This window comes from Typha latifolia, chromosome 6 (assembly GCF_019914945.1).
Source record: "Typha latifolia isolate L0001 chromosome 6, TyphaL0001v2, whole genome shotgun sequence".
Taxonomy (NCBI): Eukaryota; Viridiplantae; Streptophyta; class Magnoliopsida; order Poales; family Typhaceae; genus Typha; species Typha latifolia.
Window position 1 is genome coordinate 13,970,929 of NC_133091.1, and position 20,679 is coordinate 13,991,607.

The following is a 20,679-nucleotide window of genomic DNA, read 5'->3' on the forward strand; positions in this document are numbered from 1 at the left end:
GATGCCCGTGCTCTCTGATGCTATTTTAGTGCGAAAACTGTATACGTGGCCGGTGACCGGCGTGCCCCACTGTTGGGCCTGAATCCAGTCAAAGCTTGGCCCAAAAAAGAGTATTAGATTTGCCTTCACAGTTTTCTTTCACGAATTGACATTAGTAATAAAGATATTTACATAATTGCCATTGAACACTTCCAGAATATCATATTCACCTCTATAATCTTCAAAATATCATTATTGCCACCAAACTTATAGACCTTTTATCAGTTAAAAGTGAGTTTAGTTTAAGAAAATACTATTTTAACCCTTTTATAAAAAATGATTCAGAAGCTATCTAATATAAATTAATTAATATTATAATACAATAAAAAGAAAATCTAATCTTTTGATAGAACAAATATTTTACACTCTAATATATCAAGAAAAAATAATAACTTTAAAGAACTAATATAAAAGAGTCAAAAATATTTGAGTTATAACTATGATATTTAAAAAATGTGGCCCTCAGTGTCAATTATCTAAGAGAACCCCTAGTAACAAGTCCATGATAATAATTATCTGGTTGATAGTTTTTTTTATTTATTTTAATTTTTTGAGAAAAATTTTAATCTCATATGCTTGTAATGTGTTGTGCTTTGGAAAATTTTAATCAAAAGTATGAAAAATGCTTGTAATGTGTTGGTCATGAATGTAGTGTGAAAATGTATAAACATTTAAATATATATCTCATATGAGTACTGTTAGAGAATAGTATATCCTAGTTCTATCCTCAACCTTTGTAAGTGAACATAATAATTATAATGGTTGAATGCTTTATTCTTCCCTCCCATTCTCTTTTACTCACTTCCACTCCTTTCTCCTCATGCCCACCACTTCAATTGATCTCCTATCCCTCCACTACTAGGTGACCACTTTTAGAATACCCCTGTAAGCTTGGTAATCTCCACTAAGTTGAGACCTATCTAACTCTGAATATTTTCTTGTGCTGTGTTTGAGGGTGAATAATGGGTGTGTGTGCTTTTGCTTCACCTCAACCATCCTTTTGTTTTTCAGTAGTCTTATTTGTTGTTGTTATTGCTGTAGATTTTTGTATAAGTTTTTGAGTGGACTACCTAACTATGACTCATTGCCCCTGTATCAAACTTCTTACTGTGCTATTTTTGTAGTGCTGCCAATGATGGCTAAGTGAAGGCTTGTTTCTATGATAGTCGCTCCACCTCCTTCATTTTTACTGGTACTTGAGTGTTTCATAATTATTTACTTAAGTCTACGTATTATTATTATTTAGTTTGTATTTAGCTAAGTGTAAAGTTTGCATCGAAACTTTGTGTCCTATCTCTTTATATTCTTTCACGTATCAAATTATATTACAATGTGATTTTTTTATTAACAATCAATTTATCTTGATTCGACGTATAAAAGTTGATGTCTAATCTAGTTGGTGCTTAAGCTTTTCTTATATGTGAATTACCTCCTTTTATTTATAAATAACACTAGACACCATGTTCTCTCTTTAGAAATTGTGAGATATGGTTAACATGCATAACTTTAAATTAATGCACATTTTTCTATCTAAGATGAATGGGAATGATAGAGTTATTATCCTTCATTCATGACCAAAATGTACGTAAACATTTTATTCATGTTTAAGATATTTGGATGAACATATTTACATAAGCTTATTATTAAAAAAAAGAGGTTATATGGGCTAAAAGGGATATGGGCCAAGATAAGGCCCAACAATACCTCTATTTACAAATATCAATGGACTTTTAATTAACGGGTCATCCAAAACATTGACCATTAACCCGGACCCGACCCGTTTCGGCCCCCTAACCTATATATATACATATATATACTTTCCTCCGCAAAGCCGCAAAAAGATAGAACCCTCGTCCCTCACCCTAAAACCCCGAAAAATATCCCCATGTCTTCTTCTCCTCCACCTCCTCCCCCGGCCTCCAATGACGTCTCCTCCTCCTCCCCCATCGACACTCTCTTCCTCCAAACCCTAATGAGCCGCGTCCAGCTCCGGCCCCCGTTCCTCGACACCAACTCCTTCCTCACCCAAACTCTCGACGACTTCCTCCTCCACGACCCAGAGGACTCCGGCGCCGACTCCGACCCCGACGCTGACTTCTCCCCGAACCTAGGCAACAAAGAGGAGAAGCAACGCCGGATCCTCGCCAAAGAGGAGGCGAAGCTCGAGAAGGAAATCATTCGTATAGTCCACTCCGGTGACTTCGTCGACGCACTTAAACCTAACTCGGGGCAATCCGTGTCAATCGGTGATCACAATATCTGTGTTGGATTCCACGAGGATGCTGGCTCGGAGTATAGAGTTTGGGAGTGGCATGGTCATGTTATGCTATTTGATGAGGAGGAGGGGTACTCGGCGGAGTATATATACGGGAATTACTTCGAGAAGTTGGTGGGCAAGAAGGGAGGAGGGGGGAAGGGGAGGAAGGAGGAGAAGGATGGGAGCTCGGGGTTGAGGGATTTGATCGGTGATTCCAAGAGTTCTGCTGGAAATGGGGGAGGTAGGGTTTTGCATCGGAATTCGATCAGTCCTGGGTCGGGTTCGGCTGCGAGGTAATTGTACTTTGGTTTCGTTGTACTTTAGTCAGTGAAGGAGAGCGATAAGATAAGAAATGATGGTATTTGAAGTGTTTATTCTGAATGATGTATTGACAATTGCTTGTCTGGTATCAGGGTTTACTTTTGCAATATTAGTGCAGAAAAGAGCATGGTTGTTTTATTTTGATATGTGGGAATTCTTGAGGCTGTACTACGTTACTGTGGTTATTGGTAGCTTTTGCTAGCTGCCTCACATCAATGGTCTCTCTAATTGTTCCCAGAGGTGAACTGTAGAAACTAATATGTTTTGGTTCATCTAAGCTAATCAGCAGCATAATCCTTGTGCTTCTCTTTGTTCCCCAAGTATACTAACATTCTTAAAGGTGAATAGCAGAGTATATGTGACATGTATCACATTTTACCTTAACATTTTAAAGGCTAATGGCGAACGAAAATGTTCCTTCATCGTCTATTTTTCAGTTCTGTTGGTGCAGAAAGTGTTCATACATCTACATCTATATGTCGATGTGTTCTCCTTAATTTGTCAGAAACTTAAGACTGTTAAACCTTTTTGGGAAGAACTGTATTATGATGAGCGGTCAGTACCTGTGTGGTTGATATTTTTGGCTCAAATTAAGGGTGATGCTCACAAGACATGCTTTTGGCCGACGGATATTTTTGGCTCAAATTAAGGGTGATGCATACAAGACATGCTTTTTGCAGATGGGAAGCAGAAGTATAAATTTTGTAATACTTGGAGTAGTGAAGATGGCTGCAACTATAGGAATTATTAGCAGCTGAAAAACTTAGATGCATCTATTGTGGGCTAGCGGCCAAAGGCCCAGTGGAAGGTGAGAACTTGGAAGCCTTGAAGGAAAGTATATGAGGAAAATAGATCATCTCAAGTAAGATTGTTGCTCATGTTTTTCGTACCTTTTTTCAGAAAATAATCATGCAATGTAGCTATTTACTTTCTAATGTAAAACCTACTTTTTTATAAATAAGAGTTTCCTCAGGCTGCGTTGTCTCTAATACTCTAAGAATGCTTATCTAGGATAAGAAGTTCAATATTAGATATTCATGTATATGTTGATGGTATTACTGTGTACTTTAGAACTATTGGACAAATATAGCGACTTTTTACTTTTTACCAATTTGGCAGGCGGGAGAAGGCTTAGCCCTCATTTACTTCAGGAATAACTTTTTTCTTATTTTGAATATAACTCATCATTCCAAATAACAACTAAACATCATAATAATCTTATTCTAGAATACATACTATTAATCAAAATTACATTATATACCACAAACTAACTCAATTATTAGTTTCCTCATGATATCTACCTCATCAATCTATTTTCTATCAAATCAAAAGGTATTCATGGAAATTTTATTAAAAAAAATTATTTTTTTCTTCACTTTATATCACATCAAAAATAATTATTGCACTGAAATTCTAGAATACAAGTGAACATCATAATAGTTATTTTTGAAGTAAAGATTTTATTTTGAGAATAACATAATGGACTACCTATTATAGAATTAACTTTATTCCTAAAGTAAAGGAGACCTTAAAGTTGGTTGCCTTGTTTAGTGATGCCCTCAAGGACATAGAATTGTCTATGTACACGTTCTAAAAGAAAAGCTCTGCTAGAGTAACATAATGTATGTACTTTTTCTTTCTCTTTGGGGCTTCTATCACGAGGCATGTGACTCTTGAAATCTAAATAATGTGTCATTATGTCTGCATAGAGCTAAAATTTGATTTAAAAAAAAACATTGCCGAAAATCTCTTGTATAGACATATTCCTTTTGCTAGGATATATGATGTTATATAATTAAAGTAAATACAGCATATTTTGGGTTCCATTTTAAGTAGGATCTATTGTATGCTGTGAAGTTGCAATGCCCTCAGGGACATAGAACTGTCTATGTACATGGATCCACCAAAGTCCATGTTATATAATATCTTGGCTGTTGAATTATGGAGTCATTTGTTTATAGATCTACCTAGACTTTTCAATATCAAGACTGCAGGATCATCTCAGTCATTTTGGACACCTTATTCAGTTTGAACATGATCCAAGTTCCTCTTGTTATCAGATCCTTCTCCTGAACAATCAACCAAGTGCAAATCACTGCTAAGTACACTTTAGCTCGCTACTGATAATCAAAATTTTCTTTGATTTTGTGAATCAGTGAAGATGCAAATTGTTGTAATTAGGGCAATAAAGAAATGGTTGATATACAGGATAACGTTTTTAGTTGAAATCTATGGTGAACTCTCATAGATTGATACTCCAATCTTCTCAATAGAGTTTAGTGTTGCAATATGGTTCTACCCTGAAGATAGAAGTCAAATGACATTTTATTTATGCTTTGGTGCCAAAAGCATAACAAACTTTGATTAGCAATGGAGATGTGTCTAGAGTTTCAATTTTTATGTGGTCAAGCCCATTCTAGACTTATATAATTCTTTTTACGAAATTTGTGTTACAAGATATTTGCTGGGTTGCTACTCTAGTTGCCAAATCTCTGCTAGAAGTTCCTCTTAGAGATGTTTGCCCACATTTGTAATATTTCTAGATAAAGGGCGATATCATTAGATTTATACTTTAAGTTGCATTACCATTCTGGTAAAAGAGGCTTCAGCACTTTTGCTGATTTTGTCAAATGATTCTGCAACAACAAGAATATATAAGGCAGTTCTTGGTTGAGATACCTGATTTGAAATATTATTCTCTGTAGTTTGCAAGCTTCATTTTCTTTGAATCCATTATTCTTTTGATGGGCATCTTTTAAAGTGTACTATTCTTCCAAAGACAATTTAAATAATATGGAATCTTTGATTATGGAATAACATACACCACTTTATAGATCTTTTCTTGTCCCTCCTTTTCCATTTTAAGTACAGGATAGAACTTTTAGGTTGTCTCATTTTGCACTACTGTTGAATGCATCAGCTTTCTCTATAAGCACCACCTCATGGTAATGTGTTGTTTTAATTATAAGTCCTATAATCTGTATTATATGAATTGAGCAATTCGGTATCAGTCTGGATCTTGTACTCTTTACCAACACCGGACTGTAGGATTATCATTTTACTGCCGGACTTAAATTCTGCTTGTTACTTGAGTAATGTTTGAGGTAGGTTTCGCAGTATTTCAAGCTGTTGCATATAGGAAAGGCTGTTTGGTCCTAACAGTGCTTATCCTACTTTACAACCAAAATGGATTGTGAGGTAGATGCTATTGATAACTTCTGCATAATGCGTCATTTCGTCCAAACATCTAGGCTTGATTTGGTGACTGCTATTTTGCATGTCCAGATCAACACATTACATGGTGAGATCTAACGCTAACTACCTGTATGGTTGTAATTCTTTTTCTCTTATTCTCTATAGTTTCCTGCATATAGATAGTACATCTACATTTTGCAAAGCCTGCACCTATCTCAGATGCCACTCTGCTCTCAAGTCACATCGAGGTTAGTATTATCGTCGAAAAAATAGTTTGTTTGTCAATTGCTATTTCCATTTGTTCCATATAATGAATAGATAACTTGTTCATAATGGTTGACTCTTGCATGAACTTTGTTCCAGCAGGGTTATATGATTTTCTAAATCAGTCAAGACTGTTCTAGAGTAGGTGAAACCATGCTTATGAGAACGCTCTCCGAGAATTAAAAAACTTTTTTTTAAGTTCTAAGCCTAGTCTTCTAGTATTTAGCTCTTGATTCCTTCTAACTGATGATATTCTTGGAACATTTATTCCATTTTAGTGGGGTAGAAATTGCTTGTGTCTAACACTTGTATTATATGAGACTTTTAGACTTGATCATTAATTAAGTATCAATCTACTACCATGCGTGACTCCATTAGTGAATGCCAATTGTAAGCACAGTGGGAAGAACATAGCCCATCTGATGGAGAACATGACACTGGTGCTCTTCTTTGACCATCAATATTACAATATAGCATTGCTCAGCCAATCAAAGACATTAGGATATACTATTGTTTGAATTGCTTAGAAGAATATTGAATGACAAATTATAATAAAAGTCCACCTGCTCTTTTGGGTCCTCTCATGATCTCAATTGATCTTTATTATTGTTTTTACATGACCAGAAGATGAATTAGGTCAAAGATGCCCACTCTGTGCATTTTTTTCTTTGCTTTGTCTTGAGGAAACATTTCAAAGACTAACTTGTAGATATTATATAGTTCTTCTGAGACTGATCATTTGGACTCGAGTGAGAAAGCTAATACCTTTTCATACAAGCATCTTACAAGACAACAGCTTCTTGCGTTTGACCTTCCCCTTCCCAAGTTTGTCAACCATTAATTAAACTAATGCCAAGTGTGAGAGGTAGATCAATGGTGAACATGATACCATGTGAAATATAGCAAACCCAAAGTCCAAAAGATGATTGTTTGCTATCTAATTGTTATCCTTAAATTCTAGCTGGTTGATAGCTTGTTCTATTTGGTAATCCCTTTATAGGTCCAGAGAGAAGTCTCTTGAGCCAGTTCAAGAGTAATAACACCACCAACCGTTTATAATTGTGGTTTCTATATTTATTACGAGTGGTTGTGAAATTTTCTCTTGATCAGAACCTGAAACTGCCGTATAATACTTACATTTTTAGAACTCTGTGGATCTTCATTTATGTACAATAATGTATATACGACGTAAAGAACGAATTATATATGGTAATATCTAACCTGCTAATCTTAGTGATGAATCAAAATATCAGCATATGGTAATGTTATCAGTTGCGTCTAACTTTTGTTTGGCTTTCACTTTTCTAATAGGAAAATGTTACATATGGAAAACTATGAGTTTGAGAAACTCCAGATTCTATATCTGTTATACCTAGTTTTATGCTACCTGGGAAAGCTAAAAAGTTTACTCTGTTTTCAAATTACTCAACTATAAAGATAAGCAATGGACCTAATTTGAGCTCCGGTTTCGATTTTTTTTATTTTTTTTATTTTTTTTTTTTGCCCCCCTTAGTTTGGACTCCATAAGTCATACCAAATTAGCTCATTAAGTTGGAATTCGATCTAAAATTAATCCAATTAAGTCGAGTTTTAATCTCTTTAGCGTAAGGCTTAAGCAGCGTGTAACAGATGTGTTGGCGGCCAATTAAGAGCTGCCGAGAGTACCTAATGCATGAATTTTCCTACAGCTGGGGCTAGACACGATCGACTACTAACTCTCCATTTTCCCACTCTTTTGCAGGAGATATGAGATTTTTAGGAAGCAAAACAGTCAACTGGATTCGAAGTGAGACGAGACAAGCACCTAAACCCAAATTAGAAGTGCCTCATATAATTCTCTCTCTCTCTCTCTCTCTCTCATTTATGGCTTAAATCATGTGGATCTTTAAGTCAAGGGAGATTGAAAGAGATATGAAACGGTAACCCTCCTTTGATCGAAGAAGCCTTTACTCATTCCAACTCTCATCTCCACTTAAAGCAACCCCCTAACTTCTCATCCCCTCCCATGCTAATTAATTCCTTCCTTCCCTTTGCCATTTCCATGCCAATGATGATATATACCCATCTATATATCTCATCTCTTCCTTCTTATTCGATGGCTTGCAAACATAAAACTGCCTCAAATCAGCATTAAAGCAACACCAAACGCCGCATTTCATCTCACCAAGTATATAGAAAGCCTTACTATAAGTCTCCCTCTTGTAGCCTTATTCTTCTCAGGCTACGACCATAGTTTTTTTTGTCCCAGGTTGGTCTTCTGAGACTGCCTCTTATTCTCTTTTTTTTGTCTTTTTAATTTGATGTTAAATTTTGGGTTTATGTAGGAGATCGCAACATATGCTTGGTTACGTTTCGTTGGCTCGGGAATGTGGAACGACGCCGTGTTCTCATCGCTCTCGGGGCCTCTCGGCGACGACTTCGGTATAGTTATCTATTCTTTTTATTTTTCCTCATACGTATAGAATTTAAGAGGTCTTTAGTGATTGGCTACTGCCATTGTTTTCCTATGGGAGAAGGAAGCAGCGAATCCGCTCGCTTGCGGTACTCCAACGCGGCCGTAGAGCTCGAGAGACTGTGAGTCCCGGAGTTTTTGCGTACATTTACTGTTTTGCCCTTACTACAACAGGGGCAGTTTTGTAAATTTAAGTTGACTGAGGAAATCTCTCGTTGGGCAGCTTCGTGAGTGATCTCTTCTCCACCTCCCACGACTTCGATGGTTTCCAGCATCAGTTGGAGAACTTCTCCTCATCTCTTCCACTGCCAGGTTATTACAAGTCCATTAAAATCTTTATAACTTTATTTCTGGATTTTTGTTATTATGTTATCTTTTCTTTGTTGGGATTAATGCAATGCAGTAGAAGGAGAAGGAGATTCTTTTATGGGCACTGCTGATGACATCTCGGGAGCATCTCAAGTTAGTTCAACTCTCATGCATGCTTCATATTTATTATATATATGGCTTGTTTTTTTTTTAAAAAAAAACTTCTTATAATGTCTTCTTTTAGGGTATGAGCAAAGGAAAGAGTAGCTTACGGGGCACAAAGAGGCTGAAGAAAACCCACGGTGAGAAACTGCAACGCCGATCAGCATCCGATGAGCCCACTGCTAAAAGAACGCAGTTGATGAAGGTAGGTTTGATATGAAAGAAGTTACTTGTTGTTAGGATGTATACGTGTTATCTTATTTGGCTTAAACTGGATGTGTTGTTGTTGAATCAATTGGTAAGGCACCTGTGAGAAGGAGCCAGAAGCTAGGAGATAAGATCACAGCTCTTCAGCAGCTTGTTTCTCCTTTTGGGAAGGTAATTCTTTGTTAGATATTTGCATCATTTGATCTTCGACTTTAAAGATAAAAAAAAAATGGAAGAATTATTACGATAAGATTGAATAATGAACTTAAAATTGCAGACCGACACTGCATCCGTGCTGCATGAAGCAAGTATTTGCATTAAATTCCTTCATCAGCAGATCCAGGTTTGCAACCTTATACATATTCATTGTTTCTTTCTTCCCTTCTATGAATATTTGCACGATTTAGTTTCAACGTTGCGTGCACAACTAAAACATGATTCACTTGTAACATCACAGATTATGACTGCTCCTTACTGTGGAATAAAATCTTCAGCTCCTCAACAGGTATATTGCCAAGATGATTAATAAGTATATATTGTAGTTACACAAAGAGATACACACAAAGAAGAAAAAAAGAAGTTGGTCAGATGAACTCTTTTCTTTCTTTCATGATGAAAATTTTCAGCCGGCCCCATTTTGCAACAATATAGTCATCATCAACTCCTGGTCACTATCAGAATATATATAAGCAATCTGTCACATATCTGCTGTCCACATTATGCATGTGTGAAAGTTTTGCAGGCCAGCTTAATAAATGCTTACTCTTCATCCCATGAAAGATATTGGTCGCACTCTGCACAAGTACTTCCATTGTTGTGCACTAGTAGTTTACCACTCAAACTCAAGGGAAACACCCTGCTCATAATATTTCTAATACAATTATAATAAAAACATCACAAGCAACACAGTATAACTCTCTGTACAACTATTTTTGTGATACCCTAGCATTAATTCTCATTTGAATTATAACAAGTTTGATTATTCTGATATCTGATCTTAATACATGAACAGACCTATGGAGAAGGACTTGGCTTGCGTAGCAGAGGATTGTGTCTGGTTCCAGTATCGCCTGCCATTATTAACCTAACTAGTCAAGCTGCAGTCGATCGCTGCACGCCAGAGATAACGCCTAGAAGAACCGGTTTCCATTTATAGTGTGACCGACAACCAACATGCATTATTCAGCCATGATTACTAACCTTTTTACTCATCCATCCGATAGCCTAAATTACCTAGTGCCAAATTTCCAGTGTTAATCTGCTTTATATTCTCTTCGCTCAATGATTGAGTTATCGAACAGCGTCATATGTTGGTAATTAATGTTTGTCATGGTAAAATATAAACCTTGCTATAATTCAGAGGCTTTACAGACCAGTTGAATGAGATGATGGGTGATTGTAACTTGCTTTATTGCTTATGCATTTTAAATTTCTTGTCCTGCTATTTTTTTTCATTTCATCTTCAACTCATTTAATCGGGCTGTTTGTTTGTGGAACAACCATAATTTCATAACAATAATACTATCAGATGTCACTTGCATTATTAGGAGACAAGCCGGCTAAACTTGATTGCCATGGCTTAGGAGTAGTTGAACTCAAAACCTCTGTTTTTGACTTGGCTTGCATATAAAAAGAATCCCAAACTTTGCATTCAATTAATTCTATAGTACCATTGTCCTCCATAAAACTAGAAAGGAAATATAGATATATAATCTATAAATGAGGAAATGCTTACAAGGGGAAGTAAATGACATGAGATTGTGATGGCTAAAGATATATTAATATGTCCAATTCCATTGCTTAATATATATCTACTCATATATCAATGAGGATTCTATAATTTTATTTGGAGATTATTGCAATTATTTTCAATAATATTAAGGTGAGGGGGGGGTTAACTGGGCCGGCCCATATATAATTTGGGCCTGGCTCATATGGCTTTGTTGGAATAGCCTAAGCGGTGCACCGTACTAATCTAACGGAAAAAGGGCATCCCACGTCATCGATCCGGGAGAAGCCAAATCCTCCAATCACAGCATTTCGGTCGTCCTTTATAATCACTCCTACGCCCTTACCGTCCTCTTCACAAATTTCGCTTATTACTCCTCTCTCCCGCCTCCGTTTCATTTCATCGATCTCGATTGCAATGGCGCCGAAGGCCGATAAGAAGCCGGCTGAGAAGAAGCCCGCGGCTGAGAAGCCAGCGGAGGAGAAGGAGAAGAAGTCCGTCGCCGAGAAGGCCCCCGCGGAGAAGAAACCGAAGGCGGAGAAGCGCCTCCCTGCTTCCAAAGAAGGCGGCGGAGACAAGAAGGGGAGGAAGAAGAAGGGGAAGAAGAGCGTGGAGACGTACAAGATCTACATCTTCAAGGTTCTCAAGCAAGTCCACCCCGACATCGGCATCAGCAGCAAAGCCATGGGCATCATGAACTCCTTCATCAACGATATCTTCGAGAAGCTCGCCCAGGAGGCTTCTCGCCTCGCGCGGTACAACAAGAAGCCGACCATCACCTCCCGCGAGATCCAGACCTCGGTGCGGCTAGTCCTCCCGGGGGAGCTCGCGAAGCACGCCGTCTCCGAGGGCACCAAGGCGGTGACCAAGTTTACCAGCTCTTAGGGTTTCGATCGTTATGCGGTGGTCGATTAGATCGTTATCTAGGGTTTCGTTAGGGTTAGAGTTGCTAAGAATGTTTATAACCTTCTTTTTGGAGGTGGAAATCTTGTTTTTTTATTTTGTTTCTTTTTGTGTTGTATAAATAAATTGGAGATGAATGGGATATTTAGACTTCCGAGTAAATTGTATCTGCTGTGATATATTATTCAGATGTTCTGCAGGTTTAACTTATCCCGGGTGATATATACGTGCTCTTCGATGAAGTGATCTAGGGTTTGGAAAAGGGAAAAGATGTGGGCTTTAAGGACTGCTACTCCTCCAAAGCTACTTCTTCGAAGGGGTTTTAGCTCGGAGATATTTGTTAGTAGTAAGTGTTCTTCCTCTAAATCTTATAATAGACCTCGTTTTGATCCAAGTTCTTGTGAGGTATGATCTTGTGGAGGGATTCTGTTCGATCCAAGTTGCTTCGGTGTTTGTTTTGAAGGGCTATCGCATTACATCACGGATGAGGAATTCCGAGAGGCCTTTTCACCTTTTGGGACGATCAAAGAAGGTATTTTACTCTAATCTAATTATTGCAAGAGATCTTTAATCTGATCGTTTTGCTTGGTTGTTATATGCTTAGCTAGATTAATTAGAGACGGAAAGACACAAAGACCAAAAGGATTTGGCTTTATAGCTTATGCCTCCGTAGCTGAGGCACAGAAGGCAATAAAGGCCATGGATGGAAGGGTATGACACTCTTTAAATCTTTGTTCTCTTGGTATTCCAATTATGTTAGGAGTTAAAATATTATCCATTATAACAATATTCTTAAAATGCTTAATTATAATACATGATATTTTGGAAGTAGCATTCAAGGTCCACAAGTGTGTTGTGTGCTTGTTTTTTTTTTTTCCCCATCAAATAGTAGAAAAGGGTAAGTTATGATTGGTTTTATTCACTTATTTCGACTATGTGCATGTACTCCTTAAAATGCACTTTTTTCCGCTGCTTGGTTAAGTTGTTTGTTAATAGTGAGATAAATAAGAATCAGTAGCTCTCAGAGCTAGTTTTAGTTGTAGGATTTGATTTTTTATTCTTATTTTTATGCCACTTGGTTCATTTATTTTACCTAGTATTTACTGTAATTTAAGATCCTTATCTAGTATAACTCTTAATCTGCGAAGGATGTGCAACAGTCGGCTGCTCGCGATCTAGTATCTGATTGTGTTTTTCTTTATCTACTAATGCGTATGTCTTTAATATCAAAAGTTGATGGCAAACACACATTTGCGTTAATTGTCGTACTTATAAATCAAAATGTTACTTAAATGGACTGATGACTTGAGTAATGGGGTGGAGGTACCAATTCCTGCTGATATATCTCCAAATGACGTGTATCCTCTCCCTGAGGAATCTCATTGATCAACACATGCAATTTGATGTATGAACTTGAATCTTAACACTGTCTAAACATGTCAGTATTGCTAAGGTGGTGTATGATGACAGCATAATCACTAGAATAATGGCCTTTATTTCTGATAACTCTGCTCATCTCCCAATTTATAATCTTTGCTGAATGCTGAATGCTGAATGCTGAATGATATGCGGTAGGTAGGTAGGTCATAAAGCGTTCATGTTTCTGAAAGATTTAGCTTCTATTTTGAACTCATACTTATCCAGGTGGCCCATCTCTAAAACATAGTTGGCAATGTTTTGGCAATATGATAGATCTATATTTTGCTGAGGGCTTAGATGGCGAAGGGAGGCTATGTTTTGCAACTCACTTGGATCTTTTATCTTGTGCAGATCTTTGGTGGAAGACTGATTTTTGTGGAACCTACAAAACCTAGTTCTGAGTAGTATCTATCCGCTCGCAATTGTTTGCTTCCTCCTCTTCTATCAACCCTTATCTTTAACTCTGATGCTCAGCTTATAAGTGTTCTTAACCCTCCGTTTTCTAAAGTGTATCCCGTCGCTTTCGATACAAAATATCCTCTCTTTTTTGCAAAAAAAATAAAGAAAATCTTTCATCTTGATTCGGTCCGCTTATGGTGAGAAAAACAACTTTTTTGTGTAAGCAAAGCAAGGAACTCTTCTCCTCTTTTTGGAAAACCTCAGTATATGTATATGTGGTATTTGGAAAACAACGCTACATTGTTCACTCCAGTTATGTAGCTTGTAAGACTTCTAATTGAGAAACCTCAACAAATGCTGCCCTTTTTTTTGGATGAATAATAAAGAGAATAAAAGAGACCCAAAAAAAAAAAAAAAAAAAAACTACGTAATGATAGGGAATTAGTTACATCTAATTTTGTAACTTAAATTGCATTAATTTTTTTATTTATAATAATAAATTTTGGTATGCAGCATATATATAAATTATGTATACTCTGTTATAAATAAAACATTTATTACTGGAAAAGCAACCGCTTCTTCCGAAATTTTTTAAAAATCCCGCCAAAAGTTGAAATAATTTTTGAAGTCATTTCAGAGGGAACAAAAAAGGAGAAGCGTTTCTTTTCTCCATTACTAAGAAAACCTGGTACATTAAGTCCTATCCATCTACCATCACAAATTACATACAAGGAAGTCTCAGATCTCAAATCCTAAGCTTTCTTAGGAGACTTGGTAGCAGCTTTGGAAGGCGACTTGGGCTCCTTCCCGGCCTTGTCCGTCTTCTTGGGCAGCAACACCGGGTTAATGTTGGGAAGCACACCGCCGTGCGCGATCGTAACCCCAGACAACAGCTTCCCGAGCTCCTCATCGTTCCGAATAGCGAGCAACACGTGGCGCGGTATGATCCGGTTCTTCTTGTTGTCCCTCGCCGCATTCCCAGCCAACTCGAGAACCTTAAGTGAGAAATAAGGAACCGAAATTTTACAAAATGAACCGAGAAGATGTATAGATTTAGATCCCCCAAGTCCACTGTCTTACCTCGGCGGCCAGGTACTCGAGGACGGCGGCGAGGTAGACAGGGGCGCCGGTGCCGACTCGCTGGGCGTATCGGCCCTTTTTGAGGTATCGGCCGATACGCCCGACGGGGAACTGGAGGCCAGCCTTGACGGAACGGGAAACGGGCTTCTTCTTCGGACCGCCGCCCTTGCGGCCGCCGGCTCCCTTCTTGACCTTTCCGCCGCCGGCTTCCATGTCGATCTCTACTAAGCTTTAGCGTGGGTTGGTGTTTGCTTTGGAATAAATACGAATTGGTTTTGGAGGAGTGGGGAGACGAAGGTTTCGGTTTTATAGGGGTTGGGGTGGAGGGGTGGATCCTGGGACGGAAGGGCACTGGCCGTTGGATCGGTTGGAATATGAACGGATGGATGGGCGATCCGTGGGAAACGAAATGGACCAATGGGGAGAGAGAGAGAGAGCTTTAGTGGTATGAGAATAGTATAGTATGTGCTGGCGTTGATATGCGCCACTTTTTAACATTCCTCCGCACTGTGGGATAAAGAAGTAAATATCGCTCGAGTAACATTTCATGCCTATTTAATATCAAGAAATATCTTAAATATTCAAGTGAAAAAATGTGCAGAAAATCTACTAATTATACAAGGTGAAATAAAATTTAATGCAGGAGTTCGTACATCATTGTAGCCAAATAATTGAGCCTTCCTAGTCCATGAGAAAAGGTCATATGTTTAAATCCTCTTATAAACATTAAGCTTGATATTTAATAATTTTTTCTTGAAAAGATTGACCCAGTTATCAATCCTATTCAACAAAAACAAGAATTATCCTCTTTGTCTAAATAAATATTAAAGTACACATGCTTATAATCTTAATAAAAATAAATAAATAAATAAAAAGTGTGATTCTTCCTTGGTCGTGATTTAAGAAAAAAAAATGAAAAATAAACACAGATACTTCGGTACAGATTTCTGCTTCTCTTTATTAGAGAGAAACTATAGTACAGAATTGTTCTCATTAAGAAGACCAGTTTGTTATACTTCCTGCACTAAGTAGTGTTTCGTTTTCTTTCACAGAAGAAGTACATGTTGAATGATGCACAATAAGTTTAGATAATTCAGATTTCCAGCAATATGGGGAAATTTTGCCCTCTTATGCCCAGGATAGTTGCAGCAAGAGGGCAATAACCGCTTTCCCTTCCACAAGGGCGGTACCATTTCTCCACCTTATAGGGAAAGTTCTTTTTTCCCAACAATGTCAGATCCTAAGTTGTATATTCTGCATTTATTTTGACATAATCATAACTTAGATCACAACCCCATGCTTTTCCACTGCCTTGCCCAGCCCCTGTTACATAAAATATGTAGCAGTAAATCAAATCAGCACTTCTCATGAGGAAAGACTGAGTGAAAGAGCACACGGACTGAGTGATGCAGCAGTCAGGAATGTGAAAACTTACCAACTGATATGCGGATTTCAACGGTCCCATGTTGCTCTCCAGCAAGAGTGAGATAGTTACTAGCTGCAGACCTGAAGAAAAAACAATCGGTTCCAAACAGTTGGTAGGGGAGTAGAGGTACCAAAAAATAATTCAATCACGAATATCCTGGAAAGAACTTTGCGCTGCACATTGGTATTTATGCATAAATATCAAAATACAAACATTTTGTAGTAAACATATGACATCTATATAACATGATAACATCAGCTTTATTTCAAGTTATCAGCTCATTTTTCTTTCCATTTAGTTAGAATGACACTAAGAATGTAACTAGCAAACCTTGTTTGTAAATCTCTATAGAAATTTATACAAAGGGGGGAAAGATTATTGAGCTTCTCTAAAACCTGTCAAAGGAAAGTGGTTGGCCATTTTTCATGAGCTGAATATCTCCAAGTGATATATTGAGCTTGTTTGCATCAAAATGAATGCCAGAATAGCCAGCAGCACAAGCGATGCGCCCCCAATTTGGATCTCTGCCATATACAGCAGCCTGACACAATTTTGTCACATTAAATTCCAATTTGCAGCAAGTAAATGCACAACTAGATGCCAAACTCAACCATCAATCTTCTCTCTTTTGAATTATGAGTTGGATTCAATAAGATAAAAGTAGCATACTTTTACAAGAGAAGAAGATGCCACTGCACGAGCAATTTTGGCTGCTTCAGCCTCACCACTGGTGCCGGTCACAGTAACCTACACCAGAGATAATGCAAAATTGTGGCATTATTTTCTTTTATTTTCTCTTAGATTATAATTTTGCAAGCAAAAGAGAACATTAGGTGGCATGCATGAAGTCCATGAACACACTAAGAGAACTTTAGGCTTGAGATACTTCTCTATGACAGGCTTGTAATGTCATCCTACAAAGTACAACCTCTACTCTATTTTCTACAATATATATATATATATATATATATATATATATATATATATAGATATGCAAAAAGTTCTTCAAAAGTCACATTACTAAACCTCAATCAAGCATGTTGCACCCTCGCCATCCCATGCTACAGATTTTGCAAGACCTTGCATTACCTGGGAATGACATTAGGAATTAGCAATGATCTTCACGTAATTGGTGCATATGTGCATTTTCAAGTAAGCATTAAACAACATAAATGGAGATAACTGATAAACAGATGTCACTCGGCAACCACAGACTAAAGCAAGAGAACAACATGAAGATAATCACTCTACAAATTAGATGGCGAGAAACCCAATAGCAAACATGGGAATTTGTAGTATCAAGTTATCAACAAGAAAACCATCATGATTTTCTTGTTCAGGGGCAAATACAGTGATAAGTTCATAAACATGTTCTAGAGATTCCATCATCTTGTAATGACAGCCAAGATGGAGAAAAAAACAGTACAGAAAACTCACTGCATCCAGGCATGCTTGAAGTTGAAGAAATTCATTGCTGTCAAGGGTAGATATATGAGCTGCACCAGATAACCCACTGGCCAAGGCAATAACGCAATCGTTGGTACTTGTATCTCCGTCTACCTTTGAGAATTACATCAGTGAAGTGAGTTAGATGGTAGACTTCACTATTTAATCAATAGATGGCATATAATTAGACCAATGAGACGCTTATGAAATGGACATCTTTAATATCTATATTGGTTAAACCAGATCTTCATTTAGTTGTTCCATGGTAAGTCCAGTGGTGATTTCAGAAAAGCTGATATCTCATGAAAAAGTAAAGGTGCCGTGTAAACCAACATGATATTATATTAGGGCGACATAATAATTTGTTTACTGTCACAAGAATTCTTTGTCTTTCCAGAAGGTCAAGCAAGATAGCTGGCTAAATAAATCTAGAAGAGTTTTTTCAACAGCCTTCAGAAGCTGACTATATGATGTCATGAAAAACGGAAGCATCATTACTCACAGTAATCTGGTTGAAACTTCTGTTCACTGATGTCTTGACCATTTCTCTCCAGATACTGCTCTTTACCAGAGCATCAGTGGTTATAACCTAAGATCAGCTAATAACTATTAGCTAGATTTTGAAAACACAAGCGTCAATAAAGAGACATATGCAAAGAAAGTGCAAAAGAGAGAGACATACACCAAGCATGGTTGCCATGTTGGGATGAATCATTCCAGAACCTTTTGCCATTCCGCCTATTCTAACAGGCATTCCTCCAATCTTTTCATCCAAAGTGTTCAATGATTAGAATTTAGACTCTGTTGACTTGAACTAACTATTTTAACGGATAAGAATTGAGTCATGGAAGAAAACCAATAATTCAGACCTCAGTCTCAACAGCAACACTCTTGCTAACAAGATCAGTTGTAGTAATAGCAATAGCAGCAGAATCTGCACTGCAAATGTGGAGAACCTTATAAGCTTAAAACCTCACAAACACTACAACAAATTGGATTTAAAACACGAGACAATTAATATTGATAGATATAAGTTATACCCCTTGATGGTTGACGATAATGAACCAACAAGCCTTGGGAGTGAATTAAGAAGAGCTTCCTGTTTAGATGCAATCAAGTATTACTAAAAAAAAAGGTGTAAATGAAGTAGAATTTTAAACAGAAAACCAAAAAAGGATTCATCATGCATTGCTTGACGAAGTTAAGAGTTAATATGTACTGGCTTTGACCTGCAGCTTTGGAAATGCATGGAAGTAAATTGTATAAAAATTATGCTTCTGTACCTTCTTTATTCTTTGACCAATAACACCAGTTGATTGGATCAATACAGCATTTGAGCTCACTTTGAGAAGCTGCAACAACAAGAAAAAAAAAAATCTGGCAAGGATCACACATACTCTATGCAAAGCAGAGAGAGAGGTTTCAAAGTAGAACCTCAGCAACAGCATCTGCACTTTCAATGGCATCCTGGTAACCTGCATCACCCTGTGATAATAACAATTATGAGTCATGACAATAATTCTCTCTTAATAGTATACTTGCCAAGACATACTTAATGTACATATCAAGCATGAAATCTAAGAAAGTCATTGTGTGCACTTACAGTCGCAGCATTTGCTTGACCAGCATTAATTAGTACTGCACGTGCCTGGAAAATTTGCAAACTTGTAGAGTGAAATCATATAAAGAAGACAACTTATGATCAACTAGTTTAAGATACTGCAAATACTAGACAATGACTACGTTTATGAATAAGAGAGTGAGTGAAAGCATAAGGAGAACCACATACCATTGTGGATGTGCCAAGCACATGTTTGCAGTATAATACTGGTGCAGCTGCGACAATATTTGTCGTAAAAGATCCTGGATTAACAAAGTCGTAACATGATTAAACTTCCCTATGTAACTATGATAACACAGAGAACCTTCCTTGTCATATACTAAAAAGTTAACCTGAGCACAAAATTCTCCACATGATCAAGTGCTAGTTCTTAATGTGAAGATAATAGTAATATATTCTCCTAAATGAGATAAACCTTGGATGCCAAAAAAATGTGGTCCTTGCCTGCAACAACTGCATCAACGTCGCATGTCACAAGAGCCAGATCAGGTTTCTCTCCCTTTGCTCGCAATCCACCATATAAACCAGCAGCTTTGAATCCTTTGGCAGCAGTGACACCACCTGGTATCTACAACAAATTGAAATGGGCACTAAAATAAGCTAAAAAATTACAATGTAAGTTATAATACGTATACGGATAATTAACAAACTAATAGCTAACTTGTTCTCCTCAGTAACGTCCATTCGATTTGGAAATTAAACTAAATATTTACCTTCTTCCACGGACCCTCCGGCAGTAAGATCGGCGCCGGCGGGATGTATCCTGAGGACACATCGGCTTCCAACCCGGTAACTGCGGAGATCTTATATCGAAGGGGAGAAGGTAATCGAGGATTCCACCGCTGGAATACCGAATCGAGAAAGAAATATAAGAAGAAAAAGAAGAGATGGAATCGAGGAGAGATTTAGGAATCGCATCACCTTAGCGCGGTGGAATTCGGGAACTCGGATGGAGAGAGAGTGATTGAGGAGAGCCATTGGAAGTACTCGCGCGCGCACTAAGGTAGTGGAGCGGCGGCAGAAGAGACCCAAGAGTCGAGGAGTGTGTTTTGGAGAGATTGGTGAGGTTTAAGTTTCTTTATTTTAAACAAAAATTAAAATAACACCTTATGTTTTAAGTTTTAACGCTAGTCTTTAGCCCCGTTTAACTTTAAGCTCTAGGTCGTATTTCTTAGTTTTAATTTTTTAGAGCATAAATTTTATTAGATATATTCATAGGCATGTCTGTACTTGAATTATGATAATCGAACTTATAAAGCAAGTTGTCTGCATTTGGATTTCGCCAATGAACAGTTATTATGCCAACATTAATAATGTGAAATCCATGATAGAGTCTACTTGTATTCCACTTAACCGGAGCTAAATGAACATCAAACCCAACTTAATGAATTAATCTTTCAATCACAACCTGAATTATATTCATAGGCATGTCTGTACTTGAATTATGATA

General features: G+C 37.4%; 6 protein-coding genes across 11 annotated transcripts; 4 read left to right on the forward strand and 2 right to left on the reverse strand.

The window, feature by feature from the left end:
• Positions 1-1,872: 1,872 nt before the first annotated feature.
• On the forward strand, positions 1,873-3,592 carry LOC140791456 (uncharacterized). Its single transcript, XM_073142039.1, has one exon. The coding sequence runs from the start codon at positions 1,925-1,927 to the stop codon at positions 2,591-2,593; it is 669 nt and encodes a 222-aa protein (XP_072998140.1). The 5' UTR covers positions 1,873-1,924; the 3' UTR covers positions 2,594-3,592.
• On the forward strand, positions 3,352-10,617 carry LOC140791455 (transcription factor bHLH123-like). 5 transcript variants are annotated; one of them, XM_073142034.1, is made up of 11 exons: positions 3,352-3,479; positions 7,818-8,324; positions 8,401-8,497; positions 8,593-8,650; positions 8,752-8,840; positions 8,932-8,990; positions 9,082-9,204; positions 9,303-9,377; positions 9,484-9,549; positions 9,664-9,711; positions 10,219-10,617. In XM_073142034.1, the coding sequence occupies exons 3-11, from the start codon at positions 8,443-8,445 to the stop codon at positions 10,360-10,362; spliced, it is 717 nt and encodes a 238-aa protein (XP_072998135.1). In that variant the 5' UTR covers positions 3,352-3,479; positions 7,818-8,324; positions 8,401-8,442; the 3' UTR covers positions 10,363-10,617. The 5 variants fall into 5 exon arrangements, with proteins under 5 accessions (XP_072998135.1, XP_072998139.1, XP_072998137.1 ...); XM_073142038.1 differs by having other exon boundaries at positions 8,935-8,990; XM_073142036.1 differs by lacking the exon at positions 3,352-3,479 and adding an exon at positions 5,100-6,060.
• A 677-nt stretch (positions 10,618-11,294) lies between these two features.
• On the forward strand, positions 11,295-12,000 carry LOC140791529 (histone H2B.9-like). Its single transcript, XM_073142146.1, has one exon. It carries the CDS (start codon positions 11,353-11,355, stop codon positions 11,818-11,820), a length of 468 nt encoding a protein of 155 aa, XP_072998247.1. The 5' UTR covers positions 11,295-11,352; the 3' UTR covers positions 11,821-12,000.
• On the forward strand, positions 11,968-13,838 carry LOC140791530 (small RNA-binding protein 11, chloroplastic-like). Its single transcript, XM_073142147.1, has 4 exons — positions 11,968-12,184; positions 12,302-12,370; positions 12,443-12,549; positions 13,609-13,838. The coding sequence occupies exons 1-4, from the start codon at positions 12,109-12,111 to the stop codon at positions 13,660-13,662; spliced, it is 306 nt and encodes a 101-aa protein (XP_072998248.1). The 5' UTR covers positions 11,968-12,108; the 3' UTR covers positions 13,663-13,838.
• Positions 13,839-14,193: 355 nt separating this feature from the next.
• Positions 14,194-15,017, reverse strand: LOC140791313 (probable histone H2A.5). Its single transcript, XM_073141827.1, has 2 exons — positions 14,737-15,017; positions 14,194-14,651 (listed from the first exon to the last, which is right to left on the reverse strand). Exons 1-2 carry the CDS (start codon positions 14,947-14,949, stop codon positions 14,409-14,411), a joined length of 456 nt encoding a protein of 151 aa, XP_072997928.1. The 5' UTR covers positions 14,950-15,017; the 3' UTR covers positions 14,194-14,408.
• Positions 15,018-15,669: 652 nt separating this feature from the next.
• On the reverse strand, positions 15,670-20,323 carry LOC140791312 (arginine biosynthesis bifunctional protein ArgJ, chloroplastic). Of its 2 annotated transcripts, XM_073141824.1 has the most exons (17): positions 20,151-20,323; positions 19,943-20,071; positions 19,674-19,797; positions 19,398-19,471; positions 19,212-19,256; positions 19,043-19,093; positions 18,892-18,960; positions 18,649-18,707; positions 18,478-18,547; positions 18,291-18,371; positions 18,111-18,197; positions 17,600-17,722; positions 17,189-17,251; positions 16,832-16,909; positions 16,558-16,703; positions 16,172-16,242; positions 15,670-16,059 (listed from the first exon to the last, which is right to left on the reverse strand). In XM_073141824.1, exons 1-17 carry the CDS (start codon positions 20,205-20,207, stop codon positions 15,977-15,979), a joined length of 1,410 nt encoding a protein of 469 aa, XP_072997925.1. In that variant the 5' UTR covers positions 20,208-20,323; the 3' UTR covers positions 15,670-15,976. The 2 variants fall into 2 exon arrangements, with proteins under 2 accessions (XP_072997925.1, XP_072997927.1); XM_073141826.1 differs by lacking the exon at positions 16,832-16,909.
• Positions 20,324-20,679: the final 356 nt, after the last annotated feature.

Bases quoted from the DNA above. Each gene is read 5' to 3' on its own strand.
- LOC140791455 (XM_073142034.1), top strand. From the start codon at position 8,443: ATGTGGAACGACGCCGTGTTCTCATCGCTCTCGGGGCCTCTCGGCGAC. The intron at 8,498-8,592 runs GTATAGTTATCT...CTATGGGAGAAG, and splicing joins GCCTCTCGGCGACGACTTCG to GAAGCAGCGAATCCGCTCGC. The intron at 9,712-10,218 runs GTATATTGCCAA...ATACATGAACAG, and splicing joins AATCTTCAGCTCCTCAACAG to ACCTATGGAGAAGGACTTGG.
- LOC140791313 (XM_073141827.1), bottom strand. From the start codon at position 14,949: ATGGAAGCCGGCGGCGGAAAGGTCAAGAAGGGAGCCGGCGGCCGCAAG. The intron at 14,652-14,736 runs GTAAGACAGTGG...TTCTCACTTAAG, and splicing joins TCGAGTACCTGGCCGCCGAG to GTTCTCGAGTTGGCTGGGAA.
- LOC140791530 (XM_073142147.1), top strand. From the start codon at position 12,109: ATGTGGGCTTTAAGGACTGCTACTCCTCCAAAGCTACTTCTTCGAAGG. The intron at 12,185-12,301 runs GTAAGTGTTCTT...TTTGTTTTGAAG, and splicing joins CTCGGAGATATTTGTTAGTA to GGCTATCGCATTACATCACG. The intron at 12,550-13,608 runs GTATGACACTCT...TATCTTGTGCAG, and splicing joins TAAAGGCCATGGATGGAAGG to ATCTTTGGTGGAAGACTGAT.
- LOC140791312 (XM_073141824.1), bottom strand. From the start codon at position 20,207: ATGGCTCTCCTCAATCACTCTCTCTCCATCCGAGTTCCCGAATTCCAC. The intron at 18,372-18,477 runs GTCTGAATTATT...TTGGATGAAAAG, and splicing joins GTGTTGCTGTTGAGACTGAG to ATTGGAGGAATGCCTGTTAG. The intron at 16,910-17,188 runs GTTTAGTAATGT...TCTCTGGTGTAG, and splicing joins GTGCAACATGCTTGATTGAG to GTTACTGTGACCGGCACCAG.
- LOC140791456 (XM_073142039.1), top strand. From the start codon at position 1,925: ATGTCTTCTTCTCCTCCACCTCCTCCCCCGGCCTCCAATGACGTCTCC.
- LOC140791529 (XM_073142146.1), top strand. From the start codon at position 11,353: ATGGCGCCGAAGGCCGATAAGAAGCCGGCTGAGAAGAAGCCCGCGGCT.